This window comes from Erpetoichthys calabaricus, chromosome 2 (genome assembly GCF_900747795.2).
Source record: "Erpetoichthys calabaricus chromosome 2, fErpCal1.3, whole genome shotgun sequence".
NCBI classification, from domain to species: Eukaryota; Metazoa; Chordata; class Cladistia; order Polypteriformes; family Polypteridae; genus Erpetoichthys; species Erpetoichthys calabaricus.
The window spans coordinates 204,433,072-204,450,845 of record NC_041395.2 but is presented as its reverse complement, the minus strand read 5'-3'; the positions used below and the strand labels follow the sequence as shown (position 1 = coordinate 204,450,845).

Sequence of the window (17,774 nt, the reverse complement as noted above, 5' to 3'; positions counted from 1 at the left end):
CATCTAGAGTGTTCTAATATTTGCCTTCTATTGAAGGATTTTGGGGGTGGGGTGGGGTTGAATTTCTTCATATAACAAAATTAATATGTTGCTTAAAGGAAACTCTACCCAAAGTGATATTTTTTTCAACTGTTGCTTACTTCATTTTGTTTATAGTGATGGCAGAAGAAAATTGTAAACTTCATGCTTTCATTGAAAATGAGATTAAAAAAAAAGTTATTAATACAACATGCTTCAGTTGGGGAACAGCAGGGTTTCAATGCTGATCAATGATAAGCAATACTAAACTGTCCATGAAAAATTAATTATCCAGGTATATAGGTACAACATTCAAAGCACTTGCATCCAACCATCCATGCATTTTCTTAACCTGCTTATTCAGGGAATGGTCATTGGGCAGCTGGAGTCTATCCCAGCAATCACTGGGAAAAATGCAAGAACAACACCTTAACAGAACACCACTTTATTGCATGGTGAACACACACATGGCCCAATTTAGTCACCTATCCTTCATGTTTTTGGACTGTGGGAGGAGACTGGAGCACCTAGAGGAAATGAAAGTGGGTAGAGTAGGCAGACTCCATGCAATCAGCATCCAGGATATAAACCCCAGTCTTCTTTTTGCTAGGTAGCTGTGCCACAATAAACACATGTATTTTTGCTAAAATAGTATTAAATAAATACTTCTGGAAAACCAGAGTAGTGCATGGAAGTGAAGTTAGTTCAAATGGTATATTATGCTTTTGATTTGAAGATATGCCTCCCAGCTCATTCATTGGTGAAGAGTTCTGTCTTCAGTTAGGTGGAAAATTTATTTGAAATACTATAAGTACCCTTTTTATTTAATCCATTTCACATTTAGTAGTTATCTACAAACTTGATCATCATATCAAATTTCATTCTACGAAACATATTTCATGTGAAAGGAAAAAAGAAGTAAAGGTTATTTCCATTAAAAAGGTACAAATGAAAGCAACAGATACAATATTTCAGCTGTATAGCCTTCAATGGAGGCTACATAAGAGAAAATACAAACATCTCACTAAATAAAAATGACGTGGAAACCCCTGTTCAAAACTGATGGTAGTTTAAGGCGGGGTTCCCAACCTAGGGTGCCTGCACCCCAAATTTGTGCGAGGTAGCATTTCAGGGGGTGTGACAAAAAGGAAGGCTATGTCACGATTCTCTAAAATCGAGTGAGGTATATTGTCTGACTTTATCGTGGGGAAATCAGTGTCTTGTACTGTGCCGTCACTTGTAGGTCATTTATTAGTTAGTGCTATTTGTTAGTTAGTGCTCCTGTTCTATGATATATAAACGTTCAAGCATTGTGCATGCAGTTGTCACCTGTGAATGAGCCAAAAAAATGCACGTTCTTGTGGGTTCCTTGCTGTGGGCGGAGCATTCGTTAAGGTAACCTTTTTCAGGTGAATGGAATTTGGACCTTGCAATGATCCATCGATAAGGATGAGGTCTAGTATTGATTTCTGTGCAAACCCTTTCATGAAACATTACTGATTTCGAGGTTTGATTGATATTTTTGCCAAGGGATAAGGGTGACTGAATTAAATTAAACTCCTCCTGCTTACACTCATCCCATCTCTCCTGTTGGTGGTCCTGACAGTAGTGGAGCAATTTTAACTGTGTGGCACATCATCTGTTTTGCAGTGCAGAGTACAAAGCTCATCAACTGTGTTTCATTGCTTGGCAGCATGCTGGCACCCATTGATTCATGGTTTTACCCAGTACCCCAAACCCTTTGATCATTTGTCATTTCCTTACAACACTTGATGCTTTGCAGGATACCCCAACCCCTGGATCATCAATCAAGTGTCTGAGCTTCGTAGGGAACACATTTATAAGATTATTGAGATTTATTAATTATATTTAATTTTTATATATATATATATATATATATATATATATATATATATATATATATATATATATATATATATATATATATATATATATATATATATAAAATATAAATAAATATATAATTGATTATTTTTTACTTCAGTTTGTTCACCTGCAGTACTGTATGTAGCTTAATTTATGGTACAAAATTTAGGAGTTTGATTTCTTCATCTTCACATATATTAGTTTTGTAGGGGGTGCAAATATGAATCAAATAGTAGGGGTGCAGAGAATAGAAAAGGTTGGTCACCACTTATTTAAAGATTTATGATATATGATGTGTTCTCCCAGGTCCCTTGTTCTTTGTGGAATGGTTCCCCATGAGTTGGGTCCACAGCTCTGTCTTCATGTTTGTACCTCCCTTAATTCTATAAAGGCTAGGAAGATGCATTAGTTTAATGTGGTTCATTGTCGTCAGTTCTCGATGTTGGTGAGTTTTGTTTGTGATTATAATATCATTATTGTTTATTGTTTGCTCTGTTTTAGACAGTAATTATTGGATTCTGTTTTGTTTGTTATCGGATTACCTTCATGCATATTGTAACGCAACACAAAAACAACTTCAGTGAGTCAGGGCACATTGCGGCAAACCCCATATAACTGAAAAGCAAAAACAGAAAAGAAAAGAAAAAAGTGTTATAAGGGCAAAATGAGTATTCCTCAAATGTGCGTCCTCTCAGAGTGAATGTCCAAGATGTCGGTTTTTCCAATTAAAAGGTGCTTTGTCAGGAAGAGGCTGGTCCAGGTGGGTAGGTCCCAAAAGTGACATAGGAGGTGGAGAACTGTCAGTCTTCCTTTCTGCAGAAGGAGAAAAAGAGAAACCATTATTACACAGCTCCAACTCCTGAATCAGCAGAGAATTTCCATCACCTAAGCCTTTGAAATGTCTTACATGCGCGTGACACCTTTTATGCCTGTTGCACTCTTTTGAGCATTTTGAATGTATGGAGCAGTTTTGAAAGAAATCTTCTTTTATAAAGATACTTCATCTTCCCCTTATATATAGCCAATGGTTGACAGTTACCCTTTCTGTGTTGGGTTATAAAATTTTGTGTTATCTTAGTTGTTGTAGCCTGTTTCCCAAATTTTGAGGGCTTTGGTGCACCAGTGAAGAGCCTGGCCTGCTCCTAAGCCAGTGTGGAGGCACCTGTGAATTTTGCTTGTGAAGAACTTCCGCATCATAACAATTGATGGTCTTTTCAGCTCTGCATAATGATAAGTGTGTCCCTACTGCCCTACCCCTAAAAGATCCATATAGCCCAATACAGCTTGAGTGAACATAAAAATAATTTTTTTGGCACACAGCATATATTGCTTGCATATATTTTCACTTTAAAAATGTTTCAATTTAAAAAAAAATACAAAAAAAAACATGCCAGAGTGCTACACTGAAAGCAAAACAAAACATTTGAATCAACTGGACACATAATAAAATAAATTAAGTAAAAATAAATATTTTTCAATTTAAATAGTTGATTATAGAAGTTATAGGCATACTTACATATTTCCTTCTAACATGTAGGTAAAGTTCAAGTAGCATGAGTTAAGTTTGCTAATATATATATATATATATATATATATATATATATATATATATATATATATATATATATATATATATATATATATATATAATATATATATAAACCTCAGTACTTGTACTTGTATTCATATTTTTTCAATAAATTAAATAAAAAAAAAGACCATATGCTAACCTGGACAGTGTTGGTGCTTTGTTTAGTTCATTCAATCATAAAAACATTATGTAAACTCAACCTGAAATTCCATTGCATACATTGTCAAGTCTGCCATGTTTGTGAAAACATTGTCCACTGTGTGCCACCTCAAGTGTTCTCCCCATTAAATTAAATTAATGCTGGCAATGTACTTTGTGTTCTAAGTTCTGTGAAAACATTGCAGTGCAATTTCAGGTCAGTTTATTTGCATAGATAATATTTTTGTAGCTAACTGGAATACCTGGAACACTAGTAAATTTTCAGATTAGCCTATTATACTTTTACTAAGTGTACTAAAAAATGTGATTATAAGTGATATGTTTTTCTGTGATTATTGTATAGGCATCATGAGAGGAGAGGAAAGAGAGACAGCAATTCACATTTTAGTATCAATATACAATAACTTCGATTGGTTGGATTTTTCAAACTAGAAAGTTGCAGATGCAGTCAAATGCATGCTCGAGGAGAGATATAACGATTGACACCAGATTACCGACATTCAGTGGTGTTGCTTGTGGTGTTAATAGGAAGTCTACTTACATGGGCAAGGAGAGACAGGAACATGATATTCACTCTGAGGAAATAATTAAAGATTTAAAAACACAATGTCTATTGGTGCGTCTAACGGCAAACTGCATAACACAGAAGAGGAACTTATCCGTGGGGTTTTGTATACTTTGTCCTGGCAAGGGATAAACATTTCTCAGTCTTTAAGCTCAGCCAGCTCTTGCTTTATTTTTATATTGTCTAATTGAACTGTCAAAGGTTGACATGTTAAGTGAGCCAAAATGGCCTGTTTTTGTGGCATATGTAGCAGGATTATATGCCAAGAGCACACTGCCTAAACATATTCTAGTTAGCCATCTTTCTAAATCATAGTTGTACAGAGGTATATTATCTATATATATATAAAAAAAAAAAAAAAAAAAAAAAGGAAAAACTTTTGTTATGATCGGGAATGTAAAAGAGGAAAATACTGAATACAGCATATTCAAGTTGGGATAACCCCCTCAAGCTAAATCGGAAATAGTCAATTAACCTGTAATTGAAATTATAAACGGTATTTCTCTATCTGTTTAAGGACTAGTGATGTGCAAGTGAAAGTTGCATTGGGCATGATAGATTATAGTGTATGTTCATCCATCCATACACTAAATCCGCTAATCCACAAGCACAGTACGCAGTCTGGATCAATCCCTGGGCAGGATGTCTAATCACACAGGATGAACTAACACACACACACACACACACACGGGCCAATTTATCAGTTCACCGGTTACGCATGTCTTTGGACTGTAAGAGCAAACTAAAGCAAACTCATACGGATCCATATGCAAACTCCATGCAGAGAGCACACGGGAAGCAACCTCCAGACTTCTTACTAGGAGGTAGCAGTGTTATCACTGTATCACTGTGTGCCTAATTCTTTGAATATTAACATATTTGCATTTACTGTTGCCTTAAAAAATGATGAAAAGATACCTTTTACTTGAGCCTTATTTTAGTAACATGTTGCATTGGGAGGGATTGGATCGCAGGACCTCCCAAGCTCTCTGCCAAATGTCAGCAATACCTCAAGTATGCATTTACTGAGACTTCATTTTCTGCATTTTCCCATGGTTTGAAAGTAAAGGTGTTACTCTGGAGCATGGCCACATTTGTATGGTGATTAGGTCATGGCTAGCTATTAATCACCCTCCCAGTTATGTTCTTAATGACATTACCTTCACATCTGAAGTTGGCAGTGTATTTCTTCATAGCATAGATTTCTTTATACAATTTGGTATGAGTTTGATTCCTCTGTCTAACCCAAGAACAAAGAATGGAAGGCAATGTGTAACATGATTGTACCACTAATCGCTAACTAACATGGTCACTCAATCATTGTTCTTGCAATGAAATGTCACCTTTGTTCACATGTACGAGTTCTTGTAATAATGTTAGTTTTATGCCTGTACTTTACAGTAAGGAAATATTCAACTCCTTTAAACATTCATTACCAGTTTAAGTGAGAGATTATAAAGGTTGTTCTACAGTGTTACTTCTCCCCACTATTTCTCACTGTCTGAAGGGGTTCAGTATACACAGAAGCCTTTCAAACTTTGAGTGAAGGTTTCTTTGCCTTCTACGTATTTTGTTATTTCTGCTAATGCTATGCTAATTTTTGTTAATGCTTGAGAGAAGCAGGCAGAGTCATACAGAATGCTGCACTAGACGAATTGATTTATTTTAGAAGGCTGAGTTCTATTTTTTTTTTTTTTTTAGTTTGACTTGACTTTCATTTTGGACTTGTTCGAGAAGCAGTCTGCTTTTGCTTCCCTGGTTGGCCTGTTTAGACATTATGTGCTTTGAAGCATCCCTAATAGACTTTCCCAGCCATCATCTACAGCAAACTAGCCTGTGGGAGGGGCTGGACAGTGTTCTAGCATAGCGAGTAAAGCTGCAGCACCCACATAGTCTGACAGGACTGTCAATGGTATGACAGACCTCATTATGTATTGTCCCTTTCGAACAGTCATTGGAGCCAAAATTTCTAGTCACCTTCCTGGACAGGTACCTGGAATGGTCCATTGGGCCAAACTAGCATTGCATTTACTTAACTGTCTCCTGTCTGCACAGAAGCAATAAAAATAGCACAAAATGAGTTTAAAGCTGCCCTTATACAGATAAAGCTGCTGTGCTCTTAATCCATTCATCTCTCTGTCCTCCCTCTCTCAACTTTGTTTTTTGGGTTTGTGATCCTTGTTAATGCAGATATCATCATTCGGTACCTCACAGTTGTAATCAGTAAGCCAAAGTGGTAAACACCTAAACTAAACACTGGGCCTGCTCACAAAATAACAGATTAGTACCAGTGCTTAGCTGTGAACCTTTGAATCTCTTTCACTGCCTATTTGCAATCACTGCTGATTTCAGTTTATTAGTATATCACTATTTTTACCAATTGTATAGGTGTTGTCAAGGATTATTAGGGTACATATCTGCCTTTTTGTGGTAAATAAAACTTGGCATTGCTTCCACTGTGTTAATTGTTGATAAATAACAGAGTTTATTTGCATGAGAATTTGGCATAAGCTCATGTAAAATTTGAGTAGCATTTTCACATATTACTAATAAAAATGTTGAACTTTCCTTTAAGCACTTCATTTTGTTTCATATTTTAAGTTTATCTTTAGTATTTTATCTTTTTGCATTGTTTATTCCCTAGTTTCACAAGACTTAAGAATTATTAAATAATGTAATTGTTTAAACTCTTTTGTAACATGTTGACAGCTCATGAGAAAAGCATAGTTCATTGCTCTTCTGCCATGGCTATTGCCAAGGAATGAATAAGAGGAGAGAGGAATTGCTGCTGCTAAGTACTTGGCAGGAGTTAATGCAGTAATTTATAGGGGTGGGTTTTTCACTCTAAAAATCAGTATTTTCTAAACATTTTATAAAAGAAGGGAGAAAAAAATGTAACTTTTTTGATTTTAACTATGTTTTGGTTTCTTTTTCCAGTGTCTGGTACTGCTTCTGTCAGTGCTGGTATTTTGCCTTGACTGAAATATGGAGAAGGAAGACATGAAGCTTATTAAAAAAGGGGAGGAGGAAGAGATGGTAAGAGAGACAGTTCAGCAAATATAACCCTATTCATAAATATTACTTTGAATTTTAAATGATTCAAAGTTAGAATCTGCATTACATGCATAGCTGTAATTCTTAACTAATTAGAATGCCAGATTATACTAAATATTTTAATTATGTGGTTTAATTTTCAGACTTTTTCAGTCTGTGTTCTGAGGTGGTAATGTTTTACATAATATACCCATTTTTTCATAGAAATACCTGGAAAGCTTAAAGAGTATTTTGGCAGGAATGTGACTGAGTGCTGTTAAATTGTTACTTTGGTTACATTTTCAAGTGCTAACTAAAACCTTGTGGATGTTCACCTTTTCTGATAGATTGATTTTCTTATTGCTTCACTAACCTTTGTGCCATTATTTCTCCACCTTTCCTGGTTTAGTTGCATGCACCTGTAATTATACATTGTCATGAGAATGTGATTACGCTCATTATATGTATACACACACAGAAATGTTGGTTTGTCGTTCTTTTGTAAAAAGTCAGGCAGCAGTGAAAAACTCAAGTGAAACACTAAATTGTATCCATTAATTGTCATAGCATATGACAGACACATGCTTTTGTGGCACAAACGTTAGCAGCAATAACTTGAATAAAACATTTCTTCTGAGTTTACCCTTCATTTCTGTTATGGTGGGGAGTTATTCTAAGACTCAAAATAGTATACAATTCGTTTGTGCTTACAAAGCTGATGTAAATTTAGTAGCAATTACTAGAATTTACCTTTATCTGTGCAGACTTCTCTAACAATGATAACATTATGTTACATAACTAATTAATAGTAAAATCACCTGAACAAGGACACCAAAAGTTAGAGAACACAAACAAGTAACAGAGCTTTAAAAGTTTTATTATTTTTAAATACGTATTTCTTCCTGTGCTTTGAAATACTGTGCTTTGAAATACTTGATTGTCCTAACTTAAGTACTGATAGTCACCTGGCTAAAGAAAAAAAGGGCAAAAAAATGATATGTGTAAGTGCACAAAGCCTTTTTTCCAACCAAGTCTGGCTGCAGATGTTCAGCAGCAGACACCTTGCAATCTCAGGACCCTGTGAACTCATTCTGGATGTGTAAAGTGGAGAGACTTTGCAGAGGGCAATGTGTGCATGTATATGCAGATATGGATGCTGAGCATAAAAAAATAAATAATTGTAGCTGCATTTTGCTAAAAAAAAAAAAAACAAAACTTAATATAATTAACATTTGTACGACTTTAATGACAAAATTTAATTTACTATTTCTGTATTTTTATAGTAGCAAAAATCTCCTTAAAAATATTTACTTTGCTTGTGCATTTAAACAAGCAAATATCTAAAAGTGCAATTCCACATATAATATTACTATCATACATTGTAATAGTTTACAACCTGCTTTTTTAAATTTGACGTCTTAATATTTTTGTAACATGCGCTTTAGAAGTGAATGGCAAAAGCAGCTACAAAACATAAAAAAATCAAATAGTAATAATTATGGCTGGCTGCATACCTACAATGACAGACCTTAGTGTTGGCTAAAGAAAATAATCATAGTTCATTTTTAGGTATTAAATTGTGCCATCAACTCACAGAATAATTATAGCATTGTAGCAGGAAGCCAAAGATGGGTGGGGACTGAGCTCTTAATTCTACAAGTTTTAGGAAAGTTTGCGTGCCATTCTGAAAGATAAGGAAGATTCAAGAAGGCAAATCCACATTTATTTATTCATTTATGTTTAGAGTCCATATTTACCTTTACATGCACATATTACCCTGTGCCAGGACTCTCCACTTCACACCTCTAACCTTAGGACCCTGGCTGCTTGGGTCTGCCGCTGGAGTCCTGCAGCCAGGCTCTTGTGTTTTTCTCCCCTAAATTTAATCTGTGCTTGTACTGTAAATTAAATATGTTAATAGATAAATTTGAATTTCATGTTTAATTTTCTTTGTGGACATTTCTAGGATATCTGAATTGGTTGATATTGGTGTACTGTATATGAGTGTACCCATCATCCAGGATTGGTTATTACACTGCAGAAAAGGGATTTTGATTTTGACTGATCCTTCAATGAAAAAAATTAAGCTGACGCACACACTTTAATTAAGGGAAAGCCAAATTAAACCGAATTTTACTTTTCACAAAAGTATACATCAAACTTTGTGTTTAATTTTAAATAACAGTGGTAACACTTTATCAAGTCATTTTTTGTGTTTAGTTGTTTTCATGTTTGTAAAATTTAGTTCTGCAATGAAATAGTAGAGTCTATGATGTTAAGGCTATCACCATTATGTAGGCTTTGGGCTTTGTACAATACAGAGGAGGGGGAAAAAAGGTTGAGTCATTTGGAGAATTGACTGCTGAATTTTTGTAATTTTGTAATGGTATATTTATTGTGTCTCATTGCTCAGGTAAAGGAACAAGCAGTTTGACATACCACATTCACAGTTTAACGATTGAAATGTTTTTATATTCATTTTGAATTCAAAAAAGAATATGTTTCACCGACTTCAGCCAAAGTCATGACTGTCTTGCCTTCAAAATGCATCTCCACACGCCAAACGTTATCTTGGCTATAACACTAGTTACATATGTGCACGGCTTATGTTGGGCCATTTTGGACAATGTCAGGAAGTTCAGTTAATTACTGTAAACTTATGCTATTCTAGAATGTCAAAGGTCATGCAAAATGGTCAAGGATTTTTGTATGTCTTTGGTTTCCTGAAAGGAGTCTTCTTTCCTATTGTAAGAAAGGCGCTATATTGCGCCCGACCCGACACAGATTCACATGGGAGGCACAGGTAAAACAAATAAACTATTTTTTTTTCTTCAGCCGGAGGGCACATCTTCCCCGTAATCCCTCCAGCCACAACACAGTCCCAAGCACAGTACACAAGTAAAGCAAAGCACTTTTCTCTCTCTTCTCTTCCACCACCACTCCTCCTCAGCAAGCTTTGTCCACCTCCACCCGACTCTGGCCGCTGAGTGGTGGTCGCTGGCTCCCTTTTATTGGGTACTTGAAAGTGCTCCTGATGGTTGATTGGCGACATCTGGCTACACTTCCGGGTAAGGTGAAACCAGTGCCCAAAAGGGGCCAGCAGCTCCTGCTGCAGCACCCCCTGGTGGTGCCTGTGGAACCTGACAGAGCTGCACAGAACTCCAACCCCCATATAGCCCTGGTGGAGTCCGAGGCACTGCTGCAACCCAGGGAGGCTGCCATCTAGCGTCCATGGAGAGATACTGGACTTCCCACCCTTGTCCCCCTGGCAGATGTGGTGAAGGGGCGTCCTGGCCAGGCATAGGCCCCGGCCATCCATCACACTATTTACAGTATATTGATGCTTGCTGTTTTGTTACAGTGATTGTTGGCAAGCAGTGCAGTAGTGATTTGATCTTCCTTTTGAAGAATATAATACAACATTGTACAGTTGCCATTGTTTCTCATGATAACATATTGTTTAAAGGACATATTGAAATTGTTTTGAAGCCCTCAGTACTTGAAATATTTTCCAAGTTTCTTTGAATTTGATGACATCTAAGCTTCTGTGTCTTGATCAACATCAGAGGCAAAGGCATTTGACTGAGTCGCATTAAGGAGATGGGCCTTTCCTGTTGAGCTGAATGTACAGGAAGAGTGCAACAATGTTGGTCTTATAGTCTGTTTGCAAATTAACTCTTTTCACTTTCATTGATACATCAGTTTCAAAATGTTTCATACTCTGAATGATTTCACTTGTTTTAGAAGTACTGTCTTCAAAGGTATCCACAAATATAACCCTTAAAGCAAGACTGAATGCATCATTGTTAAAATTAGTAGTGCACAACAGGAATGAGGTTTTGGTAGCTATCTATTCAGATGTTGGTTGTGATTAAACTTTCATACACTGCTTCAGTGGGTTTACTAAACAATGAAGCCCTTTACAGTGGAACCTTAGTTTGCGAGTAACTTGATTTACGAGTGTTTTGCAAGACGAGCAAAAATTTTTAATACATTTTGACTTGATAAACAAGCGAGGTCTTGCAGTACGAGTAGTATGTATACGCTTTGTCTGCTGAGCGTCATGTGATCACAACTGAGCTGATGGTTCTTCTCTCTCTCTCGCTGCGGGATTGTGGGCAATCGTCTCCTATTCTCCGTCTGAGTCGGCGTGCCTCACTCATATAGTCAACATCCGTACAAGCGGATACTGTTTACTACAGCATTAGCATTGTGCGTGTGTGTGTGCTCGCTCGCGTGTATGTGTGTGCGCACGCGCGCGCTCGTGTGTGTGTGCTTGTGCATGCGTGTGTGTGTGCTGTGACGTGCGAGTTCCCGTCTTGCACCCTAAAATACGAAGCTGAGTCTCAGTACTTTAGCAACACCAGCTTTATTCAGCTTGAAACAGCAACAGTGCTGTTATTTATACACAGACACAGCAGTCAGGCAGGGCCCTGCACATTTATAATGTTCCTTGTTCCTTGTATCACCCATTGACGGCAGGCGCTTATAGCATGTCCGCGTTCTTTTTGGATTCGCATTTACAGCGAACTGCTACAGCGCTGGGAGACTGCGATTGCTTTGGGACGCTCTTCCGCTTGTCGTCCCGTTGGGTGCAATCCCACAAGATTTTAGAAACTCACTCACACTAGCCATGATTCTTTTCAAAGGTAAAGTGCAAGTTAATTTGTTTTATGTATTTTTACTTTATATTTTGTATTAATCATTTTTATATGAATAGTTTTGGGTTGTGGAACAAATCATCTGAGTTTCCATTATTTCTTATGGGGAAATTCACTTTGATATACGAGTGCTTTGGACTACAAGCACGTTTCCGGAACGAATTATGCTCACAAATCGAGATTCCACTGTACTAGCTTTAAAAATAGGCACAAGTTCAGCACATTTCACTAAAATAAAACCAGTGCGGAGCACATCTTGTTTCAATCTAAAAATATGTACACGTACAAAAGAAAGTATCATCTTAAGTTCTTTGTAACATAAAAATTTGCCACAGTTGTTATAGCTTATTAAGTTAAGTTCCTTTCCATGTGAATATAAAACTAGTTAAAACATTTGTTTTTTTTACTATGCTATATTGGCCAGCTTTGAGTACACTTTGCTCAGATGTGGCATAATAAAAATGACAGCTTTATGGTTGGATTTTTAACATGTAAACAAGACAGTATTTTGATTATTGTTTTCGTTCACAGTCAAAGGAACAAGACTTTGTTATCAAGAGTTACAATATATTGCCAAAAGTATTGGGACGCCTGCCTTTACACACACATGAACTTTAATGACATCCCATTCTTAATACATAGGCTTTAATATGGAGTTGGTCCACCTTTTGCAGCTATAACGGCTTCAGTTCTTCTGGGAAGGCTTTCCACAAGGTTTAGGAGTGTGTTTGTGGGAATTTTTCACCATTTTTCCAGGAGAGCATTTGTGAGGTCAGGCACTGATGTTGGATAAGAAGCCCTGGCTCACAGTCTCCGCTCTAATTCATCTCAAAGGTGTTCTGTCAGGTGGAGGTCAGGGCTCTGTGTAGGCCTGTCAAGTTCCTCCACACCAAACTCGCTCATCCATTTCTTTATAGACCTTGCTTTGTTCACTGGTGTGCAGTCTTGTTGGAACAGGAAGGGGCCATCCCCAAACTGTTCCCACAAAGTTGGGAGCAAGAAATTGTCCAAAATGGCTTTGTAAGCTGAAGCATTAAGTGTTCCTTTCACTGGAATCAAGGAACCCAGCCCAACCCCTGAAAAACATCCCCACACCATAATCCCCCCTCCCCCAAACTTTACACTTGGCACAATGATTTGTCACTCCAGAGGTCACGTCTCCACTGCTCTAGAGTCCAGTGGTGGTGTGCTTTACACAACTGCATCCGAAGCTTTGCATTGCACTTGGTCATGTAAGGCTTGGAAACCCATTCTGTGAATCTCTCTGCGCACTGTTCTTGAGCTTTTGGAGGTCAGTAGTTATTGACTCTGTAGAATGTTGGCGACTTCTGCACACTGTGCGCCTTAGCATGCGCTGTCCCAACTCTGTGATTGCTTCCTCTTGGTTATAATACCACTAACAGTTGACCGTGGAATATTATAATATAATAGTAGCGAGGAAATTTTCACGAGTGGATTTATTGCACAGGTGGCATCCTATCACGGTACCACGCTTGAATTCACCGAGCTCCTGAGAGTGACCCATTCTTTAACAAATGTTTGTTGAAGCAGTCTGCATACCTAGGTGCTTGATTTTATACACTTGTGACCATGGAAGTGATTGGAACAATGAATTCAATGATTTATATGGGTGTCCCAATACTTTGGGCAAAATAATGTGCATTGAACTATATGGGCTACTTGCCATCTTGCCTTTGTTCAACAAACTCTCTTCTGACCCCATTCCTCCTGCATAAGGGTGAAAAGGTTCCATAGCGTTTGTTGCATCCTATATATCTCGGTCTCAATGCACCCTCCAGTACCAGCTTCGTGTTCTGGGGATGTATTTCAGGAGCAGGGTCTGACAGTCAACACTGACATAAAGGTACTGAATATTGGATACAATATAACTGAATGCTGAATAACAATCTGCATGCATTTCCAGGAAAATAACTTAAAGTAGAGAAATTTCTGTAGTGAAAAATAAAGATAACAAAAGTCTTTTGGCCATGTTAGGGTGCTGATTTTGATTTCATTGGAAATATTTGTGGCCTTGGCTTTTCTTCAAATAAACTGCCACAGCTTACAAGTAGGAAATGCCTACTGTATATTTCTTCGTTATGAGATGCAGTGTCAATTCATACTAACCTAGTTGTGACACCCTTTATAAGGGGAGAATGGTTGAATGCATTCTTATGTAACTGTATCTCTAAATCTGTACAGTATTGTGGATTACATTTTGCTTGTCTTGGGTTGATTATTTGCAAATTTCCAAGCTAAAGTACTGCAGGGTTTCTATTTTTAATGCTTCAAACTACAGCTGTGAAGGTTGTATTGCTTGCTGTTCCCAAGATGAGAACATTGCAATTTACACTTTTATTTTTTTAATATCAGAAATGAAATACTGTTAAACTTGCAAAATGTTTTCGTAAAATAGGTTATGTAAAATATAAGTAATCTGTTTAACTATGAATATGTGTATGGTAGACTTTAACTTGCCTATGCCTTGTTTGTAGCAAGTGGCCAGGTCATGTGATTAAAAGTAACTAGTTTTAAAGTAATTTTTCCTCATCCATATTTTAGCATTATCTTACACTTTTTTTTTTTTTTTTTTTAACAGGAGATCTGGGGTTATAAGTTATGCCGATGGAAACTAGCATTTATCAGCTGTGCAGTTTTTTGCACTGGTGGACTACTCCTCCTTTTTCTGTATTGGATGCCAGAGTGGTGCGTGAAAGCAACATGTACGAAGACCTCTGTGAAGGAAGCAGAAGTGGTCTTGCTGAGAACTACTGTATGTATATAGGCTGTCAGTCACATTTACAACTTTAATTCTAAAATGTTGTGAAGAGTTTTGGATAGCCAAAACAATATCATCTTTGAGTAATGCTATGATAAAAAGGGACAAATAGACAGGTTCATGAAATGTAATGGCTATAATCCTAGTTCTGTCCGGAGATTAACCTGTTGAACCATTATTATTTTTTTCCGCAGTTTTAGTCAGTGGCATCTTTGTGTTAACTAAAATTAGCAAACATTTAAAATACGAGTGGCATTCAAAGAGTTTGCGGAATTGTGATATAGTGGGAGAGTGCAAGATCAGATTATGCACACATTGTTGTAGTCATCCAAGTTCACATCTGATATAGCACATCATTATTTGAAAACAGCAATGTCAGATCGGGAGGAGCGTGAATGTGACAGAGAAAAAAAATAAATTAAAAAAAAAAAAACCCACTAACCTTTACAAGTACCATAAATTTATACCGGCTGTTACAGACTCAAATCAAATGTATGTTTATATTTTATAATGGTAACAATTAGAGCAGCTCACTTCTCAATGCGGTAATTCTGGGAAGTGCCCGGAATCGAACCTGAAACCTCTTGATTATGAGTCAGCAGTTCTTACCATTGCACCACCCAAGCAGTCATGTCAATGTCGTTATACGTGTGCCTTTTGTGAAAGTGTTTATTTGATATTTGGACTGCAGCCTTGACATATTATACATTTCACGTCAAAATTTTGTCATTAGTACTATAACATAAAAAAATTTCTGTTTCAGGTATCTGTTCAGCATTTCTTGCCTTGCATGTCCTGTCATCCTACTGTACATTTACCCATATCGTTGTAGAACGGAACACACATGAAATGAATGTGTTCCAAATAACAATATATTATTTACCCAATACAACTCCAGGCACCTCACACCAAGATAAACAGACTTGAGCTGGAAGAACTTTTTGCCTGTGTTAAGCTGTGGCAGTTGGGAGATGAGATAGCAGGCTGCTTGTGCTGACTGACACATTTACAAAAGGTTCTAATGAAGAGGTGCAAAGGAATTTAAGGTGGCCCAGGATTATGAGTATTTTCGTAGGCTTCAGGAATTCTAGTGTTAAATGCTGGTACTATTTTAGCCAAGTATAGGGATTCTCATTAGTATGGACTGGTGCTATGTCCAGGATTTAGCCGTTCCTAGTACCTCATGTTTCCATGATATGTGCCATTCTTCAAACCCTACATTCAATTAAATGAGTTAAATAAAGAATGGAATTGACTAAAAAATGTAAATATGCTCCCAACTCTTTAATGAAAATCAATATTTGTTTTCTCCTCTTTATAGGATGAATTTAAAAGATGGTTTCGAGCTAAAGTACGCTTTCTTCTGTCCCCTGGAAAGAACCCGTTTGAGTGTCCAAATGCAAGATATAAAAATTTGGCCAATGGTCATACATCTCATTTGCCTGAGGATCACTCAGAGGACTTCAAGAATATGTATTCAGAGTATCAGCCTTTACAGGTAACATGTTTTTCACATGTATTACTGTTTAAACCACACATTTAATTTTAGAGCTAATTCTTTGGGCATTACCTTTTGCTTATTAATTGATATTTTGATTTATCTCTCTTTTGTTTTAATATTTAAAAAATGCATTTTTTAAATGGTCATTTTAGGTGTTCATTTTTTTGTTTACTATTGTCTTGCCTTTCAATAAGAAATGAACTTTATAACAATTTTAGTTGTATGGTCACTAATAAATATAAAGAGCTGTTTTAAACCAAGAAAAACCTCTAATTACACAATCTCTATTTAATCCACTTAGTCTTTTTATATTTATTCAGTAGTTTCCAATATTAAGGTCTTTCTCCATGTCTCTGAATCTGTAGATTGCAACTGTTATCTTGCTCTCAATCTTGCTTCCTCTCTTTGGATCACTTGTTCTTTGCAGTTAAATGTCAGTGACTTATACATGGACCTATCCATTGTTGATTTTGGTATGGTTTAATTTCCTAAACCATGCTTAATTTATGGTGCCTGTACATTGAAAGGTATACTCACACCACCTCATTCAGGCCAGTCAATAGTCACCAATTAATGAGTTTATCTTTGAGATTTCTGAAGAAAAACTAGAATAGCTAGAAAAAGGGTAGAGTGTGGCAACTGTGGTGGTATTGAATGTTTCCTGAAATATTGAGCAACAATGGAAACACACACATGTTATGTGAATAAGTATATATAAAATAGGTATGTGTTAAGGGTAGATGATTTATTGTCTTTTGGAGTTAGGTTGGTTTTTCTTTGTTCAGGAATATGTAAACATCATTGTATATACACAGTATTGAGAGAAATTGGATGTGTTAACAAATAATTGTTAGCCATTATGCAATGTCTTTGTGAGACAACATGAAGTACAAAAATTCATTTAATTGCTTAAATTTTAACATATTCTTCAAGTCAAGGCAATGATGCTGAATACGCAAAACCAGCTGAACATATGTTAGTGTTCAATAGCACTAAAACTGTGAGACTCTTCGTCCTCTCCATGCTAAAATTTCATTTATTTTAATTTGTTCGTTTGCAGCTAAGGGTGAATTTTTTTTTCTTCATGAGGAAGTGAGGAATCAACTCAAAGTAGAAAGTGCAAACTATAGGAAGAGGTATATGATCACTCAATTACTTAATTCAGGGGTCTCCAACCTTTTTTACCCCTGAGAGCTACTTCAACAAAATGAAAATGGCAGAGAGCAACTCATGTTTTCTAACATTAATTCTCATAGCTTATTTCAACTCAAACAAACTGAATAAGCTTGTTTTGCCTTAACATTTACAAAATGTTGGTGTCCACAACTCACAAAAAATATTTAGTTCACCTGCAAGTGCATTTTGTATGTCTATATGCATTTTCTAGTGTGTTACACTATTGAATTAAAACATGAATGCTGTCAAAACAAAACAGTGCAATTCCAAATACACAGGTATTCCTTATTCATTTGTCATTTTGTTACATGTCACTGTTTCACTTCACAAGAGTATTCACATGTCCAGTTGCATGTGTGATGTGTTTTTTAGTTAGTCATATGACTGGCACTTCATGGAGTCAA

At 36.6% G+C, this 17,774-nt stretch overlaps 1 protein-coding gene across 1 annotated transcript in view; it reads left to right on the top strand.

The window, feature by feature from the left end:
* Positions 1-17,774, top strand: part of atp13a3 (ATPase 13A3) — a 239,012-nt gene that overhangs the window by 76,525 nt on the left and 144,713 nt on the right. The window contains exons 2-4 of the mRNA XM_028795036.2: positions 7,158-7,256; positions 14,514-14,687; positions 16,015-16,191. Coding sequence (XP_028650869.1) covers positions 7,206-7,256; positions 14,514-14,687; positions 16,015-16,191 — 402 coding nt within the window. The 5' untranslated portion in view covers positions 7,158-7,205. The remainder of the gene's footprint in view (positions 1-7,157; positions 7,257-14,513; positions 14,688-16,014; positions 16,192-17,774) is intronic.